Genomic DNA, 21,255 nt, shown 5'->3' on the forward strand with positions numbered 1-21,255 from the left:
TTTCTATATAGTTATAATTAAAAAATGGATGTCGTTTTCCCCTGAGGAAGCGGAACCCGCGAAACATGATCCACCTATGTTTCCACAGGTTGCTCTGGATCTGGCTAGATACTTTTGTGCTTTGTCCTTCATAGGAAAGGTTATAACCCCTGTGTCCCATTGCGAAGATTTATCTTCACTTCCTGTCCCATACCCAAACAGGTAGTGAGAGGAAATCCCTGAAAACTAAGGGAATCCCTTGAGGATCCCCAGGTCTCCTTTGGAACATTTCCCCTGTATTACTTTTCCAGGGACAAAATGTGGGATTTTCTTTTACTTTCACTTCCAATGATAATGGTAAACAGCACAAATAGAGAGGGTGAATCTCCTTAACGGAGACACAGACAGCAATAAAAACTCACAAGCGTCCCAGTCCCTCTGCAATCTATCCAAAATGTATCTGCATAAGTGGAGCGGAAACAGATAACCCCCACAATATTATGCTGCCACCACCCTGTTACACAGTGGGGTGGTGTGTTCAGAGTGATGTGTAGTGTTAGTTTTCCGCCACACAGCGTTTTGCTTTAAGACCAAAAAGTAAAATTTTGGTCTCATCTAACCAAAGCACCTTTTTCCACGTGTTTGTTGTGTCTCCCACATGGCTTTTCGTAAACTGAAAACGGGACTTCTAATGGTTTTCTTTCAACAATGGCTTTCTTCTTGCCACTCTGCCATAAAGAGATTTGTGGACTGCATGACTAATAGTTGTCCTGTGGACAGATTCCATCACCTGAACTGTGGATCTCTGCAGCTCCTCCAGAGTTACCATGGACCTCTTGGCTGCTTCTCTGATTAATGTTCTTCTTGCCCGGCCTGTCAGTTTAGGTGGACGCCATGTCTTGGTGGTTTTGTAGTGCCATACCCTTTCCATTTTCAGGCGATGGATTTAACAGTGCTCCATGAGATGTTCAAAGATTGGAATATTTTTTTATAACCTAACCCTGCTGGTGTGCTCCTTGGCCTTCATGATGCTGTTGGCTCACTAAGGCTCTCTAACTACCCCCTGAGGGCTTCACAGAGCATCTGTATTTATACTGAGATTAAATTACACACAGGTGGACTCTAATTAGGTGACTTCTTGAAGGCAATTGGTTCCATGGATTTTAGTTAGGGGTATCAGAGTAAAGGGGGCTGAATACAAATGCACGCCACACTTTTCAGATATTTATTTTGTAAAAATGTTTCAAAAACATTTATTATTTTCTTTCCACTTTACAATTATGTGCCACTTTGTGTTGGTCTATCACATAAAATCCCAATAAAAGACATTTACATTTTAGATTGTAACATGACAAAATGTGGAAAAATTCAAGGGGTATGAATACTTTTTCAAGGCACTGTATGTGAAATGGGCCTAACTTTTATATGAGGAAGGGTCCAAGTTACCATGTGTACAATGCTGCCACTGTTCAGTAACACAGTGGTTTCCTGACACTCACAATGAAAATGAAAAAAAAAAAATACAAAGAAAAAAACAAGCAATTGTAAAGGATAATGTGTTCTAAAGTCAGTAATGGTTGAAGATGAAAGAATAAGTACAAAAATGATGTCTGAATACTGACCTCAACTCCACAATCTTTGTCTATCGCAATAGTGCCCTTTTTTTCTTTACACTCCTCACTCACATAGTAGCTGAAAACACTAGGCTTTAGAACAAACCAACGCTCAGTCCACGTTCTTCTCAAATTAGCCTTCTTTAAAAGGTACCCCTGGAACAATATTCAAGACACAGCCGAATGAATGTGAAGCAAAACGGGCTCTATAAATAAAGAATAAAGTTATAGGATTTAAACAAGAAGTCCTATACAGCACGTGCAGGTAACAAGGACAGGGCAGAAAAACCCGATAATAAGAATATGAAAAACTAAAGTGCAAAACTATTCTTATATATCAAATGGCCATAAGACATGAAAGTGACACTTATCGATATCCGTATTCTGCAAAAATAATCCTTTCACTGGTTAAATTGATTGTAAAGTAAAACATTTTAATTAAATGATAAACATGTTATACTTACCTGCTCTGTGCTCCTCTTCTCTGGTCTCCCACTGGCCCTCCTGGCTCCTCCTCTTTTCAGTGTGCCACCATAGGAAACTGCTTCCTATGGTGGCACACCTGCGTGCTAAATCCATAGACAGCTTGGTTCGGCCCCATCCCCATCATAGGATTTGACTGACAGCAGCAGGGGCCAATGGTTCCCGCTGCCTCAGCAAAGCCAGTGACAGCGGGAGGAGCTCCTACAGACAGGCACAATGCTAGATCGAGTAACAGTTTAGGTAGATATATGAGAGGGAGGGGTCGATATCACTACCTGAACATTTTTTACTTACCTAAATGCATTCCCTGCATTAAGGTAAACAAAAAAAATAGGATTTAGAACCACTTTAGTGACTCTGTAATCTATTTTTAATTAAATATTTTTTTTATTGCCTTTTTAAAACGTGCTGCTGAACCTCTCCTTTTCCCACTTCCATTTGTTTTGAACAAGCAGTATACGTTAGTTGTGGTCATCTGTACTACTCAGTGCATACTACAGTCCACAGACCATCTTGGGAATAAGCAAGAAAGGGTTACAAAGTTGCCACATACAGTGAGACCATGGAGAATGGATGTAGCCACCCTCTAACAAAAAGTTGGATCAGAGCAGCCAAAAAAAAAGAGAGATCAGGAGGAGACTGAGAGAAACAGAAGTTACTTATGAATATATACTTGAATAGAATGTTGTTTTTTTAAAACCAGAGATTAGTGTAACTTTAAAGAAAATTATATTTTATGTAAGAACTTGCACCTCCAGATGTATCTTCCATTTTTTTCTTTATGCCTCAAAACACAGGTTCTCTTTTATTCAAAGGCTTCAGTTAAGCCGGGTACACACTACAGTTTTTTTTTTCATGCAACCCCATGCAAGGTTAATCCAGTGATCTCCAAAATCTTGGTCGATATGTCTTTAATCATGTTGTCCAGTGGTTTTGTATTATTTATCATAAACAATATCAAAATGTCATGAGTATCCAATGAGAAACATCATATATATACTGTATATAAATAAAACACTTATGATATCTTTTTAAACCTACAATAAGAACACAATGGAAATATATTGTACAGAAAATACAGCTGCAAGTACCCAGAAAAATGGAAAATAATACAAAAAGATAAACCCAACTACTAATTTATTGTCTCATGACAATGACTACTGACTTCTCTCTCTCCCTCTAACTGTCTTCACTCTTTCTCTAATTTTTCTATTCTCTCTCTCTCCATTCCCTCTCTCTTTCCCCTTTCTCCATCACCTTTCTCTTTCTGTCTGGATACTGTCATGGTACAATGTGCACACCCTGCATGCAACCGTAGACCTCGAATCATATCCAGCTGCCCCACTGCCTGTATAGTTTGATTGCGGCCAACTGTTTTCAAGAGTCTTGACAAGCTCTGGGAGACCCTGGCTGGACTATTGCTCCTCTGGAGCATTCTGTGATCAAGACATCCCCTCTAAGTCATCTTTCCAGGCCAATGTTATCAGTCTAGGACTGTCAGCACCCAATGCGACTCTGCACCCTCATGTTTGCTGTCGCCTCTCCAGGGACATTTGGATTAGAGGTGCAAGGGAAGCCACCTTGTCATTGTTGTCTCCAACAAGTTATTTCCACCCCCTTTCGTAAATTCTTCCTTCCCTTTTCACTCACCTTTCCCCACTCCCTCTTCCTTCCCCTCTGTTCTCTCCCACTCAGTTTTCAAAATTTCCCCCTTCTTTACCCTTTTCACTCACATGTATAAAGCCCTGCCTAAATGCTGACTTGCATATTCACCCACTGCACAAAGGCTGTTCAACCACAAGGATACTTGCTCCCTATACGTTTATCCCAAGAGCGACCAATCTCGGCGATATACTGCAGTTTCCAGTCCCACTGCATGCAGCCTGTCAAATTCTGAGTGGTACTCACATTTATAGCCATATCCATTCAAGGACGTATGCCCAGAATGCATACTTCGAGTGTGCATGGGGGAATCAGGCAAGTTTTTTAAACAAAAAAATCAACTCATCTATGGGTTGCGTAACACGCTTGGGTTTAGATGCACACGGGCTAAACGCCTAGAGTGGGTGAAGCATAAGAATTATATTAATAGCAGGGAAAAAGAGAGCAAATTAGATTGGATCCAGGCACACATATTGCTCTGATTCAACCACACTTATATAAATATCTCCTATAGACTATATCATAGATGCATTTACATCACTAGCATACCAGGCATACATACCACAAGCATTATATAATTATTATAATTAATGAAAATTATTGTTGGAATTAGTTATTTCTATTTTGTATTTTTTATATATATATATATATTTTTTTTTTAAATCTTGCACCGTCTTTCTCTCTACACTGCATACTTGTTCTGGGTATTCATGCCAGAGACGGTCATACAACTGGCATTTTTAACTAGTTAAGGATCAGAAGGATTTACTAGGCCATTTTTTGCGATACGGCACTTTGTAGCTTTAACTTACAATCGCGTAGTCATGCGATGCTATACCCAAACAACATTTTTGTCCTTTTTCCCCACAAATAGAGCTTTCTTTTGCTGGAATTTGACCACCTCTGTTTTTTTTATTTTGCGCTACAGACAAAAAAGACTGTCAATTTTGAAAAAAATAAATAAATATTTTTGACTTTTTGATATAAAAAAAATAAAAAATAAATGTCTTCATCGGTTAAGGCCAATATGTACTCTTCTACATTATTTTTGGTAAAAATCTCAATAAGCATATACTGATTGGTTTGCGTAAAAGTCATAGTGTCTATAAAATAGTGGATATATTTATGGCATTTTTATTATACTTTTTGTTTTACTAGTAATTTTTTTGTTTAATGTAAGTCTACATTAAACTCTGATAATATACTCAAAGCTTGTAGCAATACTTGAAACCGGTAGTCTTACTTTAGAGGCTTTACAGCCATTGCCAAAAGATTGAAGAATGACTAATATTCACAAAGTCTGCTGCCTATGATGGCAATTTGCATATACTCCAGAATGTTATGAAGAGTGATCAGATGAATTGCAATTATTTGCAAAGTCCCACTTTACCATGAAAATGTACTTAATCCAATAAAAAAATATTTCCACTGCATTTGAAGAAGGCTTCAGGGCACCCAAGAAAGTCCAGAAATTGCCAAGACCGTCTCTTAGAGTTGATACAGCTGCGGGATCGGAGCACCACCAGTGCAGAGCTTTTTTAGGAATGGCAGTAGACAGGTGTGAGTGCTTCTACATGCAAAGTGAGGCGAAGACTTTTGGAGGATGGCCTGGTGTCATAAAGGGCAGCAAAGAAGCCCATTCTCTCAAGGGAAAAACATCAGGGACAGATTGATATTCTACAAAAGGTACAGTGATTGGACTGCTGAGTACTGGGGTAAAGTCATTTTGTCTGATGAATTCCCTTTCCGCTTGTTTGGGGCATCCGGAAAAAACCTTGTCTGGAGAGGAAAAGGTGAGCGCTACCATCAGTCCCGTGTCATGCCAACAGTAAAGCATCCTGAGACCATTCATGTGTGGGGTTGCTTCTCAGCCAAGATAGTTGGCTCACTCACAATTTTGCCTGAGAACACAGCCATGAATAAAGGGTGGTACAAAAAAAAACAAGAGCAAACAAGAGAAGCAAGAGCAACGAGAGCAACTTCTCCCATACTATCAAGAACAGATTGGTGGTAACCAATGCCTTTTCCAGCATCATGGAGCACCTCATCATAAGGCAAAAGTCTTAACTAATTAGCTTGGGGAACACAACTGTGAAATTTTGGGTCCATGGAAAGAAAACATCCATCCCATTGAGAACTTGTGGACAATCCCCCAAATGCGGGTAAACAAAAAAAAAACACAAACTCTGACAAACTCCAAGCAATGATCATGCAAGAATGGCCTACCATCAGTATTTGACCCAAAAGTTGATTGACAGCATGCCAGGGTGAATTGCAGAGGTCTTGAAAAAGATGGGTCTACACTGCAAATATTGATTCTTTTCATAAACTTAATGTAATTGTCAATAAAAGCCTTTGACACTTATGAAATGTATGCAACTATACTTCAGTATACCATAGCAACATCTGACAAAAAGATCTAAAAACACCGAAGCAGCAGACTTTGTGTAAATTAATATTTGTGTCATTCTCTTCTCTTGTTAAAAAAAATATATATTTGTGTCATTCTCAAAACATGGCTGTACATATGCAGGAGATTTGGAGATCTAGGATGGATTTAAAATTACTTAGAAAACAAAATACCTTATGACAGCAACTATTTTTTGATTCTTGTACCCCCCAACCAGTTCTGGGATTGTAAGGATAAACCTAAACACAGAGACAGTTCCATGTAACAACCATGCAGGACTTATGCCGCGTACACACGATCATTTTTCGGCATGAAAAAAAAAACGATGTTTTTCGGCATGTAGAAAAAACAACGTTTTTCCAACTTCATCATTAAAACGATGTTGCCCACACACCATCGTTTTCAAAAAATGCTCTAGTAAAGCGCGGTGACGTACAACATGTACGACGGCACTATAAAGGGGAAGTTCCATGCGGATGACGCCACCCTTGGGGCTGCTTTAGCTGATTCCGTGTTAGTAAAAGACGATTCGCGCTTTTCTGTCTGTTACAGCATAATGAATGTGCTTACTCCATTACAAATGGTAGTTTTACCAGAACGAGCGCTCCCGTCTCACAACTTGCTTCTGAGCATGCGTGGGTTTTTAACATCGTTTTAGCCCACACACAATCATTTTTTACAACCCGAAAAACAACATCGTTTAAAACGTCGTTAAAAAATGCAGCATGTTCGGAAAAAAAAATTGTAGTTTTTCAGAACCCGAAAAATTATGTGAAGCCCACACACGATCATATTAAATGAAATTTTTTTAAAACAACGTTTTTTTCATGCCGAAAAATGATCGTGTGTACGCGGCATAAGTCACTAAATGGCTGCTTCCAGTAAAAGTCCCTTTACAGAAAGTTTTTTTAGTGGATATGTCATTGGTCAATAATTGTTAGCAATGTGTATAGTAATCTGTGTATAGCCAACCATCTTGGTAGAGGAGCAGGACTTTGCTTCCACATGCCAGAGCTGCTCCTCTAACCACTTATGGTCTGAAAAATGATAATTAAATAATTAAGTAGCAGAACATATCCACTGAACAAATGAAACAGAAACAGAAAGATTCTTGCCCTGCATGTCGTCAGGTACATCTTTCACTTTAGTAAGGAGAACAGTGACCAGCACTGCAGAGACATCACCAAATACTGCTACAAATCTTGCTAGATTAGCAGTCAGAGGCAGCAAGACGTACAGATAATCTCAGATCACAGATATACAGCAATGACCCGAAAGACACAGGAGTACCTAGGGACAACAACATGTCAGGAAAAGTTCTCCCTATTATGCACTGACACATGTCAGGAACTGCACTACAATTTTCAAGAGGAAATGTCCTAAAGCCTTAAGGTTTTTTTTACCTTAATGCATTACCTGGCTGATGTCAATCAAATACAAATGATGAGAGAGCAGGGAGCTGGGTTCAGGATCGAACCTGTACGAGTGCCCACATAGGAGGCAGCATTCTATGGTGGGTACTCACAGAAGAGGAGGAGCCAGGAGCACCAGCGAGGGGACCTCAGAAAAGGAGGAACCGGGGCTGCTCTGCATAAAACCATTGCACAAAGAAGGTGAGTATAGCATATTTATTATTAAAAATAAAGAAATAATAAGGTTTAGAATCAACATTTCTCTAACAAATAAAGTTTAGGCACACTTAAAAAAAAAAAAAAGGAAGCATTATTCCAAACAAATGAAAAATTTGGGTAGATACAGAACTGAATATCATTACATAAACCTTACAAGTGGAAAGAGGTAAGAGTAGTAGCAGAAAGCAAGCAAATAGGTTAAAAAACTCACATCCAAGTAAAGTCAAACTGAATTTTTAATGTTAAATGATAGTAACATTATAGGAAGACCAAGATGGATAAAGCAAGCTAAAAAAAAGCTGCTCAAAATTGCTACACATGGGTATGGAAATCCACAGGCGGGAAGGCGCCACATCAGAGGCATACTCCAGCAAGCAAAGGGATGTTCTTTTCGCTCTGCAATTCATTGGTAAAATTAGAATTGCTAAGATTTTCTATACAGAAAGAGGGTGTTTGGTAATTCAGTCTTCATATTCGCCTACCGTCAAAATATGTTATGAGCTGATGAGGGAGGAAATTTGTGAGAATATTCATTAGTTGATCTACTAGATAAAGACAAGCCATTTTTAATCAATGTAAACATCTTTTATTATCAAATAAGCAGATAAAAAAGAGGTGCTACTGCTATATAACCTAGCACTAATGTGTAAACATGAAATATTGAGACAATAAGGGCCCTTTCCCACTTACGGATCCCTTGAGGATCCGTACCGTTCTTATCTGCTTGCTCAGCGGGGATCGCTCCATTGATCCACGATGAGACGGCAGATGATAGGGCGGTCCCTGTCAGATCTCCACTGTCTCCCCTATGGGGGATCGGATGAACACGGACCGTCTGTCCGTGTTCACCCGATCCGCTCTGCAGACGGATGGAAAAATAGTATGTTACTCCGTCTGCAGAATCAGAGCATAGCGGACACCGAAGAGATCGGGTGTCAGCGAATGTTCACCTGCTGACACCCGCTATCCCATAGGGATACATGTATGTCTCTTATTCATCCGTAAACGGATGGATGAAAAAGCGGACATACGGTCTGCTGGTGTGAAAGGGCCCTAACTCGATAGCAGATACTCCTTACCCTGCTCAAAGTTACAAACATAAGTGATTGTATTAACAAAATCTAACCTCCCCTTGTTCAGCCTGTAATCCTTTTGCTCCTTCTTTACCTTTACTTTGCTGTACATTAATTAGGAATGTGTCGGAATTAATCACATTCAAAGTCCAAATAGTCTTCATTTAAAGTTTGTTCATTTAGTTTGGATGCTGCACTTTTAGAGCAAATATGTACTAAAATAAAGGTAACAAGGTCCCTTCTAGAGATAATGCCTGTACAGCTTCAGAGGCAACAATAATTGGATCCTAGGAGTTGCCTATGGCCATATTACCCTGAATGTGCATGATCTTGTCTGATTGAGGCTACACAGGGCCGGGCCTTGTTAGTAATTGGATGGGAGACTGCCTGAGAATACCAGGTTCTGTAGGTGTTGTTGGTTAAACTGGATACATTTGTGTCTTCTTTAACCATGTAACTATGCAATTCCGAGGCTTTATATAAAATAGTATACAGAAAGGATGTCTCCTTAAAACTGAGTTCCCGGTTTTGAGGCAAAAAATACCCTAGTAGTGAGAGTGATAGGGTAAGTAATATATCCTATCCATGCAGTCCAGCCTATCCTGAAGTGCAGGGGCTCCACTACAGGGGTACATTTCGTCTCATTCCTGTGGTTTAGCTTTGCATACCCCAAATGGTCTATATGGGGCAACCCTCTACAATCCAACTTTACACTTTATAAATATAAACTTCTGGAGAGACAAGCATATGAAATATCTGAATAACCTCTTGAAAGGGCAAAGTAAAACCTTTGGACGCTGTGTGACCTCTAGTGCTGGCCATACACTCAGATTTCTCAAGAGAGAAAATAATAGATTCCTCCATCCATGCTGAACAGAATTTCCCCTTCTTGCTATTGCAGCACATGCACAGTGACTGCATCTGACAGTTTTCCACCTGGCTCATTTGATTTTTCAAGATTGGGGAACTGGATTGTGTTGACAGGGCCACCTAGGGCTCAAATTTTGAACTGTGGATGGGCACCTTACTCATACTCCCCTTAAGTACACTTTACTTACACACAATTCTGTCAGGCTGTTAAAGCTCAAATAGGTCTCACTGACTTTAATATATCCACTTTGGATACTGGAAAGGAAACAATGCAAACTGGTCTCTGCATATTACTCCACTTTCCTAGAAATCAACGTGGCTGGATATCAAAAGGCTAAGGTGACATGGACCACTTTGGTGCCCCAGATGCAATCAGAAGATTGGGAGAAATTTGAAGACATATATGTGACCTCAGTATTATCTGAATACCATGTCCAATACTGACCATGTGATTCAGATCAAATAATTTCATTAAATATACCACACTCCTGTCAGACTGAAGGCCTTCAGTCTATGCAAACATGACCACTGTTTAAGAGGATGTAAGATGATTGCAGACCTTTTTCATGATACAGTATGTGGCAATGTTTTGTATATTGTAGGCCCCTTGCATGCTAGGGTGTCTAGCACCTGTGCGTGCAATACTGGTGTATTGGTGTGCACAGCGTTCAGCCCTGTCCAACTGTAGTGCATTTTATGCCTTTCACAAACTTTGACAGGCTGTCGGGCTAGACACTGCACCCACTAAAATGGAGGAAGTTGCATGCACTAGACAACCTAGTGTGCAAGAGGACATAGCGTTGTGGTGTCAAATATCTGACTATAAAGCTTAACTATAAAACAACAGATTTACTCAATACTAATGCCGCGTACACACAACCGTTTTTCGGGTTCTAAAAAATTACGTTTATAAGGGTCTAGAAAAAACAACATTTTTTTTCAACCCGATCATTAAAACCTACTTGCCTACACACGATCGTAAAAAAAAATGCTCTAGCAAAGCGCGGTGACGTACAACACGTACAACGGCACTATAAAGGGGAAGTTCCATTCAGATAACACCACCCTTTGAGCTGCTTTAGCTGATTTCGTGTTAGCAAAAGACGATTTGCGCTTTTCTGTCTGTTACTGCGTGATGAATGTGCTTACTCCATTACGAACGGTAGTTTTACCAGAACGAGCGCTCCCGTCTCATAACTTGCTTCTGAGCGTGCACGGATTTTTCACGTCGTTAAAGCCCACACATGACCATTTTTTACAACCTTAAGAACGACAACGTTAAAAACATGGTGAAAAAAAAGAGCATGTTCGGAAAAAAAAAATGCCCATTTTTTAGAACCCGAAAAATGCTCTGAAGCCCACACACGATCGTTTTTAATGACATTAAAAAAAAAATTATTTTAATTAGAACCCGAAAAACGGTCGTGTGTACGCGGCATACGACCCCTTTCACCCTGAGGCTAAAAATAGCCTCAAAACTGCTTTCCATTTATTTCAATGGAAGCTTTCAGACTGGGTCGGAGCGGCTGCGGGGCCAAAAGTCCTGCAACCAGCATATTTGGGGCATGTTTGGAGCCCTTTAAAAAGAGCCTCAAAAATACCCCTTTCTATTGAAATGAATAGGTAGCGCTTCCAAAGCGCCGCAAAACTGCTTTTTTCTTTTTAAGGTCACGTTGGCAAGTGACCTTAAAAAAGCACACTGATAGCGCCGCAAAAATGGTGCTAAAGCACTGCAAAAGCACCGCACAAACGCCCAAAATTTTATGAGCGGTTTTTGAGCACCTGTGAAAGGGTGAAAGGGGTCCAATTGTTTGTGTATAGAAGAGTCATGCGATTGGTCATATTCAAAAATAAGGATAAAATAGGAAATGGAAATGAAAGACTAAAAAAAGTAGAGAGATAAACATAAATTAAAAGGAAGTTATAGGGTAGGAAAATGAGGTAAGGTAGTCTACTGTTTACCTCTGGTTATGTAACAAGCATTGATCCATTTTTATAGAAAATCATAGATGCTTGAAGATAAAAAGCCTTCTGTGTGCAGCGGCCCCCCTAATACTTACCTAGATCCAGCGATGTTGTAGGATTGTCTCGGCTGCCCGGGACTCCCCTCCTCATCGGCTGAGACAGCAGTGCAGCGCCATTGGTTCCCGCTTCTGTCAATTAAAGTTAGTCAGCCAATGAGGAGAAAAAGGGGGCGGGGTGTCGGCTCTGTGTCTGAATGAAACTCCATATTCCCATTGCATACATTCCTGGATAAGCTCTCAAAAGTTTGGGTGTTACAGCAACAACCAGCTGGAGATTATAAAGTCACAAAGGAGATATTTGCCAGCACTCCATGGATCAACAAAGTAGCGTACAAACAGATTGTTTATTGCATGATCACATTACATCACAAGAACAGTGCAATGTATTGGAGTCACACCCGACCCCTTCGTCAGGCATTTGATGTCACATGCCTGGCGAAGGGGTCCTGCATGACAGTGGTATTCCAGCGTATACATAAATAGCTTTAACACTGTCCCCTTTCCCCTCCTAATACCCACGCTAACTAACCTGTGTAGGAAAGATGTTTATACTTACCTATTTTCAGGCTGCTTTGGTCCAGTCATGTGATCTATACCAGTGTTTCTCAACTCCAGTCCTCAGGGCGCACCAACAGGTCATGTTTTCAGGATTTCCCTCAGATGAAACTGCTGTGGTAATTACTAAGGCAGTGAAACTGATAAAATCACCTGTGCAAAATAATGGAAAGCCTGAAAACATGACTTGTTGGTGTGCCTTGAGGACTGGAGTTGAGAAACACTGATCTATACTGTGTCAGCCAGTGGAAGCTTCAGGGGAGAGGAGAGAGCGCTCCGACAATGGCTAGTAAAGACTGGAGCAGTGACATCACCCATGGGTTTTGATGACCCATTCGTTGTTGCAGCTTCCTCCTCTCCTCTCAAGCTGCGCTGACTGACACAGGGGAGTCAGATCACGTACCCGGAATAAAGCAGCCTGAAAATAGGTAAGGGTATGCATCTTTTTTACACAGGATAGTTAGCGTAGGTGTTAGGAGGGGCAGGTGACAGTTTTAAAGCTAGTTAGTTATAAGCTGGAATTCCACTTTAAAATATGAAACTTGACCTAAACCAGCAACCAAGGAATTATTTTAAAAGAGTTCCAACACCACCTCTCCAGGTTGTATTCAGACACCTTTTGTTCTCAGTCTTGAGTCTGTAGATGAACCTTTTTTTTCCCAAGCATTTCTTTGCCTTCTCTTTTTGAACTTTATGGATGCTGCTATAACCAAAGAAGAGGTCCAGCACGCCAAGAAATCTTTAACGGTCTTCAAGCAATGCAGACCCAATACCCCCCTATTTATAACAATGCATTAGATGTTCTCTCTCCACATCTCATGACAGTCTTTTATAAAATCAGAGGGATGGTACTGGCCAATGTGGTGATGCTACCTAAACCTAGGATTCTCAACTGTGGATAAATTATCATCACATAACCAATTTTAAATACCAACGTCAAGCTTCTAGCCATAATTCTTTCCTCACTCCGTATCACTCAACTCAGGCAGATGAATCTGCCTCCTCCAATCACAGAACATATGCATTCTGGGAAAGAATACTACATGTTCTATGAATAAAAGAGGAGGGTGGAATATGTGGGAAAGCAGTGCCACTCTGCATGCTCACAGAAGCTGTTATTCCCAGCAGCACCAAAGATCACTCCCATCGGGAGGACCTGGCAGCAGCGATAGGATTTCTACACTATGCATAAACCAGCCAGGCATGGGACACACTTCATTACAGGTTAATCGTGTCCCTATTTAAACATAACAAAAAAATTAACTTACCTTAACTTTAGCAAATAAGGGGCACAATGGTTAATGAAAAATTACCGATATCCTTTAGGACTGACATGCTAGATTCCAAAAAGGATGGTCCCTGCGGATAGCTTACAAATTCCAAAGTGACCTTCAGGATTAATTTCTAGGCATATAAAAGCATTAGTCGAGGCTGTGATGTTGCGGCAGAGTAGGGATGATGGGTTTGCCCTCCCCTTCATCTATCTTCCCGCCTTCCCTTCCCCACACCTTTTTGCTTTTCTCTCTTTTTATTCTCCTTTCTCTTTTGCTTTCTTATCTACTTTATAACATTACACAACACTGGCTTGCCGTACATCTCAGCTAAATCGATGTGCATACGCTTGGTATTCATATTTCACCATCATTTCAATCCATCCTCAAGTACACTTTGAGGAAATTACTAAAATCCTTTGAATGTTTTACTTTGTAATTCTGCAATAATATAAAATAAGTGAACACAGCACTCTTATGCCACGTACACACAGTCGGAATTTCCCACAACAAATGTTCGATGGAAGCTTTTTGTCGGAAATTCCGACCATGTGTAGGCTACATCTGACATTTGCTGGTTCTCAAATTTTCCGACATGAAAAACTTGTTGTCGGAAATGCCGAGTGTGTGTACACAATTCCGACGCACAAAATTCCACGCATGCTCGGAATCAAGCAGAAGAGCCACACTGGCTATTGAACTTCATTTTTCTCGGCTCGGCATACGTGTTGTACGTCACCGTGTTCTTGACGTTCGCAATTTCTGACATTTGTGTGACCGTGTGTATGCAAGACAAGTTTGAGCCAACATCTGTCGGAAAAAAAATTCACAGTTTTGTTGTTGGAATGTCCGACCGTCTGTACGCAGCATTACTGTACATCTGCCTATTGTCACCTATTGGCAGATGAACACTTAGTTCACAGTGTGTATGTTCATTGTTCTGTCTGGCTTTGCTCTATTTTAAATTTCTTGCATAAACAATAACATTACTGTGAAACAAAAAAAAAGGGGAAGCTTCTACTATATATCTTCAGTTGTATTAGCAGAAAGATCTGACATAAGTCAAAATGTACTACAGTTTGCTTTTAGTAATCATGAACCAAAAAGGCCTACACGAATGTGTTAAAAAATATCTCACCTGCTTGAGTGCATCCTGTATTATTTCTTCATACAGATCTTGGATTGCCATACTAAGTGTTTCCGTGCTGATACCCCGAAGGAGTTTTGGTGAAATAACAAGATCAAGGAATTGCCAGACAGACATTCCCTGTCCTAGGGAGGACAACATCTCCCCCATCTCCATCTCACCCATTTCTGATCGGGCTGCTGTGAGCAGCTTCTGCAGAAGGTACTGCACCTTCAAAAAAAGAAAGCAAAATTCTGAATTGTTACTGGGAAGGAAGCCTTTATTTAAAAGGTAAAGAACTACAACTAAAAAGCAATTAAAAAAAACTACTACTAAATTTCAGGTAGTTTACCAAAGCATATATTAAACATCTTAATAAAGGTGCAGCCAATCATTGATTTTACTATTGGTTCCCAACACCCTTACTCACCCTTACAACACCCTTACTCAATTCCCCCAGCTCTGTGTCTCCTACTGAGCAATCACTAAGGTACTATCACTCTGAGCCTGATTCACCACTGTAAATAGTAATAAAATGTAAAAATTATCCAAGAGAAAAGTACAAAGTAGAAGGAGCGGAGGAGATACACTACCCTGTCACAGTGCCACTGTTGTTCTCTGGTGGATTGAGTGGGGAGAAGAACCCGTTGTCACCGCTTCACTGGTTTCGCCCCTCTGGTGGGTGTCGCCCGGTTGCGGTCCACACCCCCATAGTGACGCCACAGGTATTTATGAACATCAGCTGCTTTTTGACATAGAGTGTACCTATAAACATGCATGTATTTTTTGGGTTGGAATTAACAGTGGCACAAATACCTGTGCTGTATTATGCTTCATGTGGTATGACATACTTGGATATTTGTACCTATTCTTTAACTGTGTATATATGCCTAATAAAACTTTATTGTTGCTACAGCTTTTTTTTGTTATGTGGTGTGCTTACGCTATATATATATATATATATATATATATATATATATATATATATATTAAAAATTATTGTACTAGCAGATTGATACACCGTGGAGGGGTGTAAGCATCTTAAAAATGTATTGCTGGATGCTATATAGCGCAGATTAGGGATCTAATTTGGCAGTCTGCAAGATTTTGGACTGTGACAAAGCTCTTGTAAGGGCGAAACGCGTCGTCTAGGACCCCTCTTAATAACCCCCTTTTATGATGGAAGATCCTATTCATGCATAAGAACTTTTATATCCGATTATTTTAATCGCCATGCAACGCTGTTGATTTTTCAACAAGCGCATACTGCATTTTGCCCACTGGAGGGCGCCTAAACTTCTCCCTGCAGTACAGCTGGTTTACTGAGACAGCGTCTCAGACGTGGGACGTGGGACGCTTGCATGTTCACCCAGGGAGAGCGTCCTTTCTGATAGGCTGATCCACCCTGTGTCTCCAGCAGTCACATTTATTGGGTCTGTGAAGCTTCCAGACCCGCAGAGGAGAGAGCCTAGGATCCCGGACATTGTTACATCAGCCAGGAGAAGGACATTCGATCGATGTTTACATCTGGCTGGGTAATGTACTGTGCTCACCATTTGCACTAATGATGTCTTGCTAGACAGCCCACAAACTAAAACCGCAAGCTTTAACCATTTGAAGTCTGAAGAGGGTGCTGGTCTGATGCAGACATTTGGAAAGTTTTTTTTATATACTTTTTTTATTATATTGTGTACATTGTGGAAACTTTCCCTTTTTTAACCGTATAAAGGACTGGATCTTCCGAAAATTAAAGTGTTAATGTATGTTTTTTTCTTCACAACCATTAAGTGGATTTATAATTGGTGAACTTTCAGGAGCGCAGAGTTTTCCTTTTTGGTGTATTTGTGGTACTTCAGGGTATCCGGATCTCTGCAGCACGGACTGTTCTCAGCCCATACGAGGGTTTCAAGTATTTCATGGGATATTAGTTATTTCCCATTGAGCGCCAGTGATTTTTTTTTATCCCAACACCCTTACTCAGAGCAAATGAGTCAATTCCCCCAGCTCTGTGTCTCCTACTGAGCAATCACTAAGGTACTATCACTCTGAGCCTGATTCACCACTGTAAATAGTAATAAAATGTAAAAATTATCCAAGAGAAAAGTACAAAGTAGAAGGAGCGGAGGAGATACACTACCCTGTCACAGTGCCACTGTTGTTCTCTGGTGGATTGAGTGGGGAGAAGAACCCGTTGTCACCGCTTCACTGGTTTCGCCCCTCTGGTGGGTGTCGCCCGGTTGCGGTCCACACCCCCATAGTGACGCCACAGGTATTTATGAACATCAGCTGCTTTTTGACATAGAGTGTACCTATAAACATGCATGTATTTTTGGGGTTGGAATTAACAGTGGCACAAATACCTGTGCTGTATTATGCTTCATGTGGTATGACATACTTAGATAATTGTACCTATTCTTTAACTGTGTATATATGCCTAATAAAACTTTATTGCTACAGCTTTTTTTTGTTATGTGGTGTGCTTACGCTATATATATATATATATATATATATATATATATATATATATATATATATATATATATATATATATATATATATATATATATATATATATATTAAAAATTATTGTACTAGCAGATTGATACACCGTGGAGGGGTGTAAGCATCTTAAAAATGTATTGCTGGATGCTATATAGCACAGATTAGGGATCTAATTTGGCAGTCTGCAAGATTTTATCTGGCCCTGTGATGTAAGGGTGAACTCTGATGTATGGGGGTTGATAATATAAGGGGAACTCTTAAGTCTAGTACGCACTGCTAGTTTTTTTTTTCCGTTCAACCCAGCAGGCTAAGCGAAAACAAAAAAAAAAACTGACCAGGAGACGGTCGGCAGACCTTTTCAGTCATGCCCCTTCCAGCTGCCCTGACCGGCTGCAGTACACACGGGCTGAAATATTTTTTTTTAGAAATCCTGCCCAACATATACTGACCCTGACCTTTGACCAATACTTGACCCAAACACTAACCATGGCATGGACCTAGATTAAACCTTGATCTAGGTATTTTTTCTTTATATTTAATTTTTTATCATTTATTTATTTACACACACCTTTCCCCCTCTCTGCAAGGAAAGAGAAAGATACATTGTAGATTTCCTCTCCATTCACAGAGAGAAAAACACAGGGGTGGGTTTCACAGTGACTGATCACTGCGGTAGCCAGAGACTACCACAGCAATCATGTGACCCAGAATCAGGAGATCCGGGTCCCGTTTGTCAGTACGGGGCCTGGAGCTCTCAGTGGGACCCCAGTCTCTGTGCTGAGAGCTCGCTGTGCAGTGCGCTGCCAGCATAAAGGGAGATACGCATATATGCACCCCCCGAAAAGAAAATAGCCCAGTGCAGTGGGGCTGCATATATGTGTTACGTCAGGGGAAGGGGTGAATGCATAGAATACATAAGGGCAAAAAACCTTGAGGATTTAGAACCACTTTAACCAACATTAAAGATGTAGCACTCCTTCCCTGCCCACAGTGTCTGCGGTCATACCCTCTGCACTCCTCTCATGCACATACTACCTGATAAAACACTTCTTCATACCTGTAATATCCCCAATGTTGCCTTGTCTGTTAATCCCCCTCAATCCATACACAGGATAGGCATTTCAAATACAGTGATTCACCATGGAGAACATCACCTAGTGATAGTGAAAGTTCTGCGATAGCACATTCCTTCAAAAGATACCCTTTGATTGGCCTCTCTTCAGTTTGCCTCAAGGTACTTCTAGCACATGAGGATTGTTCCATTGGAACATACAACTGCATGCATCCTTGCACTTTTTAATTACCAACCTGCACTATGCAGTGAAAATTAGATATGTGTGTTCAGGTCCTAGATAGCTTCCATATATACAACACATGAGCATACAACAAATATGTTTTGTGGAAATACAGTATAGTGCCAGTTTGGGGCAAACAGACACAGCTGGAAACAAAATAACCTATAGACCAAAATGCAGCGATGCACGTCCACAAAATGCGAAAATGCACAAGTCTAGGAGGGTGGGTTAATAAGTGGCACTATTAGGTAGATTCACGTAGGGGCGCCTAAAATTAGGACGGCCTAGCCTACTCTTTTTAGGCTACACCGCTGTAAATTATTTAGGTTAGTAGTGATTCTCAAACCACTTACCTTCAAATTTTCGGCGGCGTAGCCTAAAACGAGAGGGCGTAAGCGCGCCTTATTCAAATGACTGGGAGGGGGGTGTGTAGTATTGAAATGAGGCTTGACCTCACGTTTTTTACACTGCGCATGCGCCGGGCGACTACATTTCCCAGTGCGCATTGCGGCTAAGTAGGCCGTACGGGCCCATTGATTTTGGCGCGTACGTAAACGACGTAAATCCCGATTCGCGGACGACTTGCGCAAACGACGTAAAAAATTCGAACCTCGCGGCGGGAACGCCGGCCATACTTAACATTGTTATTCCACCTCATAGGTGGAATAACTTTAGGCGGCCTAACTCGACGGTGTAGGCCCGGCGTACGCTCGTAAATCGTCGGGAATCGGCGTATCCCCTCATTTACATAATCTAGGCCTGCCGCAATGGAAGCGCCATCTAGCGGCCAAAAGAAACATTGCAACCTAAGATAGATTGGCGCAAGTCAGCCTATCTTAGATATGTTTAAGTGTATCTCTGTTTGAGAATACACTTAAACATAGGCCGGCTTAGATTCAGAGTTAGGTCGGCTTATCTGTAGATAAGCCGGCCTAACTCTTTGTGAATCTACCTATATGTATATCTAATTTTTACTGCATAGTGGAACTTTAGTGCCTCATGCCCCCCCTCGCCACTGTGCTTTACAACCCCCCCCCCCCCCCTTATCACTGCTGCTTCCAGGACACTTCCTTCCTCCTCCAACCACCACCACACCACCTGTCTGCACTCACTGCCACAGCACCAACACGCACAACTGCACTTGACACCACTGCACATATCTCTCCACCATCCTCCCCCTCCTTGATCTCAACACCTCTTCTACATGCCTCCACTTCACTCCCACTTCACCTACACACTCCTTGGTACTCCACCAGTACACCCTTCCTTATTTAGCCCATTTAACAAACTGGCACACCTTTGCTAGTAACATGTATACTTGGCTGGGACTATTGACTTTTCTGGTAATTGTAAGAAAACAAGAGTAGTTGGCTGCAAACACAATGGCTATAGTTTTAGATCTGAGATACAAGAAGAGGAACTATACATATTTGTTCACTGGTTAACAATTGATGAGTATGTGGCCGTTTTTTTTTTCTTCTTAAAATGAACAAAGCTGATAAATATGCATGGCACAGAACAAACATTTGACATACTGTATTTTCCTTGTATACATTCATATCTGAAAATATAAAGCAATGTGCATTTCCAATGAACAGATTTAATGCAGATTAGAAAGATAAGATAAGAATGTACAGTACACTGTAATATCACTTTTTTCTAATTTAACTTAAAACCAAAAACAGGGGGCCAGATTCACGTAGAATCGCCCTACGCTGCGGCAGCATAACGTATTACATTTACGTTACACCGCCGCAAGTTTTCAGCGTAAGTTCTTGATTCACAAAGCACTTGCCTGTAAACTTGCGGTGGCGTAGCGTAAATCCGCCCGGCGCAAGCCCGCCTAATTCAAATGGGGTGGGGACCATTTAAATTAGGCGCGTTCCCACGCCGAACGTACTGCGCATGCTCCGTCCCTAAAATTTCCCAACGTGCATTGCGCTAAATGACGTCGCAAGGACGTCATTGGTTTTGACGTTAACGTAAATGGCGTCCAGCGCCATTCACGGACGACTTAGGCAAACGACGTGAAATTTCAAATTTCGACGCGGGAACGACGGCCATACTTAACATTGGCTAGACCACCTAGAGGGCAGCTTTAGTTTTACGCGGCGTATCTCTACGGAAACTGCGTAAATTTACAGCGATGGGCAAAGCGGACGTTCGTGAATCGGCGTAACTAGTCATTTGCATATTCTACGCCGACCGCAATGGAATCGCCACCTAGCGGCCGGCCTAGAATTGCAGCCTAAGATCTGACGGTGTAAGTCACTTACACCTGTCGGATCTTAGGGCTATCTGTGCGTAACCTGATTCTATGAATCAGGCGCATAGATACGACAATCGTATCTCAGAGATACAACGGCGTATCAGGATATACGCCGTCGTATCTCTTTTGTGAATCTGGCCCAGAGTGTATTTAAAGCTCATCTCTGAGCATCACTAAAGTTACCTCTTTATCCCAATGAAATATTAGAAAAATAATGTTTTTATACCTTCCTTTATACTGAATATATAGAAGATTTTTGTGACATCTAAGGGTCTCCTAAATCCTTCACACCACCTCCTGGTGAACCTTTGATCGTCGCTGTGATTGGCTCTCACAGCAGTCATGTGATTGAGAGCCTGTCCCACTGGCTCAAAAGCTTAGCACGCAAGCTGTTAGAGACAGCTTGGTCAGTGTGTTGGGGGCATGCAGCCAGCAAGCTCTCAACAAGGAACCTCAGGCCACTGTGGGAGCATATGTGTGGCAGCTGAGTGT

At 41.1% G+C, this 21,255-nt stretch overlaps 1 protein-coding gene across 2 annotated transcripts in view; it reads right to left on the reverse strand.

Annotated features, from left to right (window-relative positions):
• The window catches only part of DEF6 (DEF6 guanine nucleotide exchange factor), a 111,765-nt gene that overhangs the window by 31,068 nt on the left and 59,442 nt on the right, over nucleotides 1-21,255 (reverse strand). For both annotated transcript variants that reach the window (XM_040337783.1, XM_040337782.1), the window contains exons 4-5: nucleotides 14,710-14,928; nucleotides 1,602-1,748 (exon numbers count right to left, since the gene is read on the reverse strand). In XM_040337783.1, coding sequence (XP_040193717.1) covers nucleotides 1,602-1,748; nucleotides 14,710-14,928 — 366 coding nt within the window. The remainder of the gene's footprint in view (nucleotides 1-1,601; nucleotides 1,749-14,709; nucleotides 14,929-21,255) is intronic.

The sequence above is a fragment of the Rana temporaria genome, chromosome 2, assembly GCF_905171775.1.
Source record: "Rana temporaria chromosome 2, aRanTem1.1, whole genome shotgun sequence".
Lineage (NCBI taxonomy): Eukaryota > Metazoa > Chordata > Amphibia > Anura > Ranidae > Rana > Rana temporaria.